The following is a 6,954-nucleotide window of genomic DNA, read 5'->3' as shown; positions in this document are numbered from 1 at the left end:
GGGGGGGCCCCGCGGGGGGGGGGGGGGGGGTTCAGGAATCCGAGGCCCTTCCTCTTTGGAGGACCACTTTTTTTTTGTGTTGTGATTTCACGATTCACTTTTTTGTTTACAGGGGAAGACGTTTTTGTAGCACGCCCCACGGACTTAAAAAACAAATTGCTGTTTGATGGTGTACATAAGGGGTTGTGAATTAAAATATAAGTACGTCTGGTAAGTCAAATTGTCATTGAGCCGAGGTCCGAATCATGGTCCCAACAGAATGGTCAATCAGTTCGCGCCTGGACCGCAGTCCCCCATTTAGTGACTACTGGTGTAGATACAGTTTGAACATAGTTAGTATTTATTTACTTTGAGAACACTGGAAGCGCTGGGCTACACACTCACAAGTTATTAAACATACCAGTCTCATTGCGAGGAGCATCCTCCGTCACTACAGGTAAGCCAGAAGAGAAGAAGTCCATTATGGTTGCATAGATGTCAGGCTTTATTAAGTTCCAGTCCACCTCTTCACTTTCCTGCTATTTAAAATATAAGAATTACTCATTGAGATAAAATGATTCACGACCCTTCCTTTTCCAGACCACTGTCCTTACCTTTGTGATCGTAATGAAATCTGGCCCAAAGAAAACACTTTTCACCCCTTGGACTCTAAAAAGATGTCTGCAAACAAAAGGATCAGTGTATGAGAGCCCTCCTTTCTATGCCTTACATTACAAATTACAAGTCTGGAATCCAAACAATAAAACATTCATAATACTTTATAAATAGACTCGGGCTTAACAAATACTGATTATTGGATTTATTATACTTGATAATAGGATAGCGAGTCTGATAGGTACATCAGCATCAAGTGAGAGAGGACAACAATTAGGGACCTCTCACTCCAGAGATAGAATGCAAAGCAAATTATCATTTTCACTCCCCCGGTCTTAGCATATTACAGTACTTAGCATATTACATACCTAGCAAGAGGGGAGCAGTAAGCAGATGCTTGGGTTGGGAAATCCATAGTTCTTGCATCCAGAACTGCTCTTCCAGGAATAAACTTCACACTGTTGGGGTTTGGGGTATCCTGTGTCTGGATAAACATACATCGTGCTGGAGAGAGAAAGAATACAGAGCAAAAATTATATGTTGCATATCATATCTATTAGACCTCTAATGTCACCTAGGGACCCCCAAAGAAGCTGATGAAGCACAGATCTGCTTCACTAGTTTCTTCTCTGGCTACAGCAGCCGTGATCTTGGTATAACCCATTCAGGATGCCGCCATTTATTGACATACTGCGGTCCTGAAGTAGTTAGGTTACTCTGACCTGAAGTAGGCGAATGGAGTCAGTGTCAGCCATTGCAGAATTAGTGATTCCCTATTTAGCTAAAACAAGGTAGTGGAGGCCAAATCATTTAAATTATTTTTCTCTACCAATTTCTCCATCATTGTTCTCTGCCTTCACAAAAAAACAACAAAGAAGTGAATCTTAAAATTGTTAAGGGTTTACTAAAGAATGTAAAATGTCAATGAGGTTTTAAAGAATAACTGTGATCACACATATACTGTATACTTTTACTATAAAATAATATTGTCTTCATATTAAAACATTTTTTGTCAGTGAGGGTTACGTCCTCTAACAGGGTAGAGGGGTATATGTATTTACCCTTATACCCCTCTTTCTTTTACAAAATATACTGAACCTAGGGGGAGAGGTGTAAACTGGGTACCCACAGGGAGGCAACCCATGATTTAGTTTCCTCTAACAGGGGACAAAGTAAATACCTTGCAGTCAAATGTTTACTAAACAGCGATGCAATGCAGAAATAGTGCTGTGGGGCTCAGCACCAAGGAGAAGCAGCAGCTGGGGGGTAAACACTCCTGGAAGTGTTGGATTCCTGTTAAACTTTTAGGGTTTAAATCTTCAGTAGGAATAATTTAAAGAGCCAGAAGAGGATATTGTAACAAAGAATCATTCTCTATTTCTCTCTTTAAAAAATGAAAAGTGACATAAATGACAGAGATAAGAATACCTGGGTTATGGAATACTGTGAATGGCAAATAGTGCTTCCGCGGTGCAAATGGATAAATTGTGTGCGTTACCTCACTTCTTGCCGGGCGATAAAACCTAATGTATGAGAAAATCAGTTATGGTGAATGAATGCAAAACAACCAAAACTATTACTAATTACTCATAGATTTACCCCACAATTCAGCACAGTACTGGCAACAATATGATGTAGGGCTGCTTCTGTCATATAGCTTGCACAAGATTAGATTTTTATGTAGACATGTTATAGGCCCAGGTACAGCACAAGATACTGTTGCCACCAGGTTCATCACAGTTCTGTCTAGCTGGCTACATCTATATATTAAAACTGAACTTCAGGTAGGCAGCAAAATACAAAGTTCCAAAATTAATATATATGTGTTTTTTTACATTTTTTAAAGATGCACCAATATATCGGTCGCCGAAACGGGCACTTTTAGAAAAATGCAGAGAGTGCCATTTTCTGGCTGATAGAACGGATGCACCGCTATATCTCCTCCACGCTGGGCGCTGCTCTGTGTCCCAACGGGGAGGAGAGAAACTGTCACAGGGTCCGAGCGCTGCGGGAGGAGAGTGCTGTGAGCGGCCGGCGTCTCTCCTCCCCGCACCCCTCAGCCTCCTGTCACAGATCAGGAGAGTGGTGTGGGCGGAGACAGCCAGCGCTGTCACAGGAGGCTGAGCTCCGCTCGCTCAGCCTCCTGTGACAGCTGTCAGGATGGAGAGCGGGTACAAACACTCGCTGAGTGTTTGTACAGTGTTTGTACATAATTGAGGATAGAGTATGTTTACTGTGCCCTCAATTATGAATGAATGGTTAACAAAAGTAACAAGTTTATAAAAAATAGATACAAATAAAATAAAAACATTTTTGAAAAAGTTAAAAATAAAAACCATTTTCGGCCTGACATTTTTTTTCATTTCGGTTTTAATTCTAAAATGTTCATTTCGGTGCACCTCTAATATATATATATATGAGCTGTACTTCCTGTCAAAAGTCTTGCATTTCCTTTGCTTCATTCCACAGATTTACAACCTCCAGCCAGGTTAGAGGCTTCACTTTTCTTGAGATCTTGGACTATAAATACCCTCCTCAAAGTCTATCAGACATTGCATTGGCTCCCCTCATAAGAAAACAGGAGACAACTAGGCTGCTTCCCAGTGGCCTGACAATTGAATGGATGAAGACACAGACAAGGTATGTTCATGTGCTATGAAGAAAAGTACTGGCTACGTCAGGGGGAGGCAACCTCTGCACTCCAACAAGTCCCATAAGGCACTGCAAGAATCTGACAGCCGCAGACATGATTCCCAGAGGGAGGGCACAGTTGGAGGGCCGAGGTTGCCTACCCCAGGGCTAGAAGAAACTCACTGGTTGTGAAACCCAAAGGTCCTCACATTTTCGCCCTGATGAAGGGACCCTGTGCGGCCCCGAAACGTTGTTTCTTTGCATTGTGACGATTTGTCCGAATAAATGGACATTTGTTATTGGAACGACATTACGGAGTGCTGGTGATTCCTGTTTCTTGCTGTTTGTTTGCACGGCGCCATCCGTGATCATCACTGCGAGCACCATTATTGCACAGGCCGGGAGCGCTGCGGGGAGTGCAGAGGGACCGTCCATTTGACAACCTGTAGAACTGTCTATATATGTACTTTTTCCTGGCCATCTCTTGTCCAGTCATGTGGCCAGCGACTCCTCTTCTGTCCTCTGGTGTTGGTTAGTCCTTGCTGCTGCACAGAAGATGTGAGTACTGTTCACTTCAGGAGTACTGTGAGCCCAGGCTGGCATCATGAACACATCTCCAAGGGCAGGGGTGGGGAACTCCATCCCTCCAGCTGTTGTGGAACTACAAGTTCCATTAGGTATTGCAAGACTGACAGTTATAGGCATGACTCCCAGTGGCAAAGGCATGTTGGGATTTGTAGTTAAAGCACAGCTGAAGGGCGGGAGTTGCCGACCCCTGCCCTAGGAGATTTGTTCATGATGCCTTGGCCTTACAGGAAGTGGGTAGAGTGATACTGGGATTTTCCCTGCACTGGTACACTATTCCTTGTACTCCTACCCTGAGATGGCACGTGTGAAGTGTTAGGAGTACTGGCACCATTGCTTTTGAAGGAATCACTGTGCATAGGTACAAAGTTAGGGGGCAAGGACTAGTGTGCTGCTGCAGGAAAAGGCGCAGGAGTTACATCATCAGCGGCCACCCAACGGCTGGGAACGTGGAAGCTTCGGCAGTGGAGATGGCGGCAAGAAGACAGAGCTGAGGACGGAACATCAAGTCGCCAGCGCTGGAAAAGGCGAGTGTCCCCTAATGTGCAAGTCTGCTCTGCAAGTACAGCTGGCTCTGCCTCTAGATAGGCCAGAGCCAGCTGTCACTCACGCAGTTGGGCGGATCTCGACATCGATGTCGGGATCCGCTCCGGCGTCTCAGTATACTGCGAGCTGTAGCTAGTGGTATACTGAGCTTAGGGTAACGGGAGGAAGCTAGTTTGTGTCCTCCCGTTACCCTTAGGAGAACTATGGGGAAAAACACTGACACCATAGTTCTCCTTTAGAGCAGACCTCCGGGCAAAATGTTTATTAACCCCCCTGCAGCGTGGCCCCATGAAGCGAGGGATAAAAGAGAACTATGGGTAAGTGTTTGTCCCCATAGTTCTCTTTAGGGTCACGGGAGGACATATACTAACCTATATGCAATATACTGAGAGCGCCGCAGCCGGGACGGATCCTGACAATACTGACGAGATTCACCCAGCTGCATGAGTGACAGCTGGAGGACTATCTAGAGGCGGAGCCAGCTGTACCTGCCCCCTCCCCCATCCGTTCCTTCAGTCAGCGATCGGAGAGGGAAGGGGGGGAATCCCTGCAGGGAGCTGTGAGCGACAGTCACGGCTCTCTGCAGGGAGATGATTGAGAAGTGAGCGAGCGACGGTATGTGTTTGCTCACTTACCGATCTATTGAGCCAGCCTGTGTCAGTTTCATTGTCACATGTCAAATCACGTGGAAATCATTCACCTCGTAGTTCTCCTTTAAGTGCTTGTTTTTGTCTAGCCACTATAATAAAAAAAATTATACTCACCCAAACCTCGGAGCTGGCCGGCTGTCACAGTGCTCCCTCTAGTCTCTCTCCTCCTTCTCTGCAGTGATGAAATGTCCCTCGGCGTCTTAAGTCCAATACACTGTGCATAGAATGTGATGACTCGAGGATCCTTAGACCGCTGCAGAGGAGGGGAGTAAGGCAGGAAGGACAGGTCTAATAGCAAGCCAGCTATGAGGATCGGATGGGTATAACTTTTCTAGATGAAAATGAGTGTGCCGCTGTCGCACGCCGGCTCTATAGATCGACAATTGAGAGATCACAAACCGCCGATCGCTCAGCTCACAATCTTCTCCCTGCAGAGATAGGTGACTGTCAATCATGGTTGCCGGCAGGCGCGCGCCCCCTCCCCTTGTCTCTCTTTTCCTCCAGTACTCATTGGAGGGACAGATAGGGGAAGGGAGCCCTGACGCTCTAAAGCCAGAGACAGCTGTCAATCAAGCAGCAGGGTGGATCCCAAAAATATTGTCGGGATCCTCCCTGGATGCACTGTCGGCATATAGCGGGCTATTGCTGACTTTGGGTCACAGGAGGACATTAGTACATGTACACCTGTGGCCTAAAAGAGGACTATGGCCACACAAAAAAACAAACACAAAAGTTTGGCTATAGTTCTCTTTTAATCTTAGTAATACTCTTAACCCCCTGCAAAGGTAGATATATATTATACCAAAGTTCAGCTTTAATCCTTAGAGTTCTATCTTCTTATTAGACCCCTTTTCTTAGCTCCATCTTAGTCCTTCCTATGTATACACATACAAAGTACAGCCCTCCAGCTACCACTGTATCAGTACAACTCTATTCCCTCACCTGGAGAGGGGGGGGGCTCGTATTGTTGTGAACCCTCATGAGCGGCAGATGAACTGTCTCTGTGCCATCAGTGATGGTGTCTGTGAGGTGTGCGTCTCATATCTCCGCCATATGTGTAACAATCACCCACCTTACACCTAACTTCGCTGCGCAGCACATCAACCTTCCTATGGGGGCCGCCATCTTTGTTGTCAACAGCACTCAGGAACCCGACACGTGACGTGCGGAGGCTGCCCGGAGGATGCCTGTCTGCAGGGGGAGGGGACAGCAAGAGGGATTGTGTGTGTGCAGTGATCACCAAGTATAGCTGACATTTATATGTATCGTTTGAATGCTGCACGAAGGAAGTTGTAGGAGCATCTCTTCCATGGAGAAGGCAGATTTTGGTCATAGTTTGTAATATTTAATTATGTGAAATGGAATGGAAGACCAGAGCTGAGAATGTGCTGTATGAATCGGGCAAATAATGAAAAAAAGAAAATCTAACATGTAACCCTTTATAAATACACTGCCTGGTGCATCATAAAGCTTAGTAAAAATGTCATTAATGCACTTTCATTATATTAGAGCAACTCTTTATCAAACCCAAAAGTTGTAAAAAAAAAAGTACACTTAAAACAGAACTATGGGGCAGTGGCGTAACAATCATCATAGCGACCCAGGTGGCCGCTATGGGGCCCGGCCAGGACATCCCCCTGATGCCGTGCGGGCCGCCATGGCATCTCAGGCTGCTGGCTGTCAGTGGCGGCTGTGAGTAGGAACGCGCTGCTATTCACATGTGCAGCGGCGCGTTCCTCCTCACAGCCACTGCTGAGTCGGTGACAACCAGCAGCTTCGGAGGAGGTGGCTGGGCCCGTCATCTGCAGCAATGGAGGAGGTGGGGCTTATTGATGGGGAGGCGGGGCCCGCAAGTAATCGTGGAGGAGAAGGAGGCAGACAGAGGATCGGAGGTAAGGGCTTGACCGGCCACCTGAGACCCTGCAGAGCCCACCATAGAGGGTCTATG

At 46.3% G+C, this 6,954-nt stretch overlaps 1 protein-coding gene across 1 annotated transcript in view; it reads right to left on the bottom strand.

Moving 5' to 3' along the window:
- The window catches only part of NFU1 (NFU1 iron-sulfur cluster scaffold), a 31,486-nt gene extending 25,316 nt beyond the window's left edge, over positions 1-6,170 (bottom strand). Inside the window, exons 1-5 of the mRNA XM_018554413.1 lie at positions 6,079-6,170; positions 2,023-2,117; positions 963-1,098; positions 594-660; positions 401-515 (exon numbers count right to left, since the gene is read on the bottom strand). Of these exons, the coding sequence (XP_018409915.1) occupies positions 401-515; positions 594-660; positions 963-1,098; positions 2,023-2,117; positions 6,079-6,131 (466 nt within the window). The 5' untranslated portion in view covers positions 6,132-6,170. The remainder of the gene's footprint in view (positions 1-400; positions 516-593; positions 661-962; positions 1,099-2,022; positions 2,118-6,078) is intronic.
- Between the last annotated feature and the right edge of the window lie 784 nt (positions 6,171-6,954).

Source organism: Nanorana parkeri, unplaced genomic scaffold (assembly GCF_000935625.1).
Source record: "Nanorana parkeri isolate BGI_ZX_2015 unplaced genomic scaffold, ASM93562v1 scaffold157, whole genome shotgun sequence".
Classification (NCBI taxonomy): domain Eukaryota; kingdom Metazoa; phylum Chordata; class Amphibia; order Anura; family Dicroglossidae; genus Nanorana; species Nanorana parkeri.
This window is presented reverse-complemented; position numbering and strand designations above follow the sequence as displayed.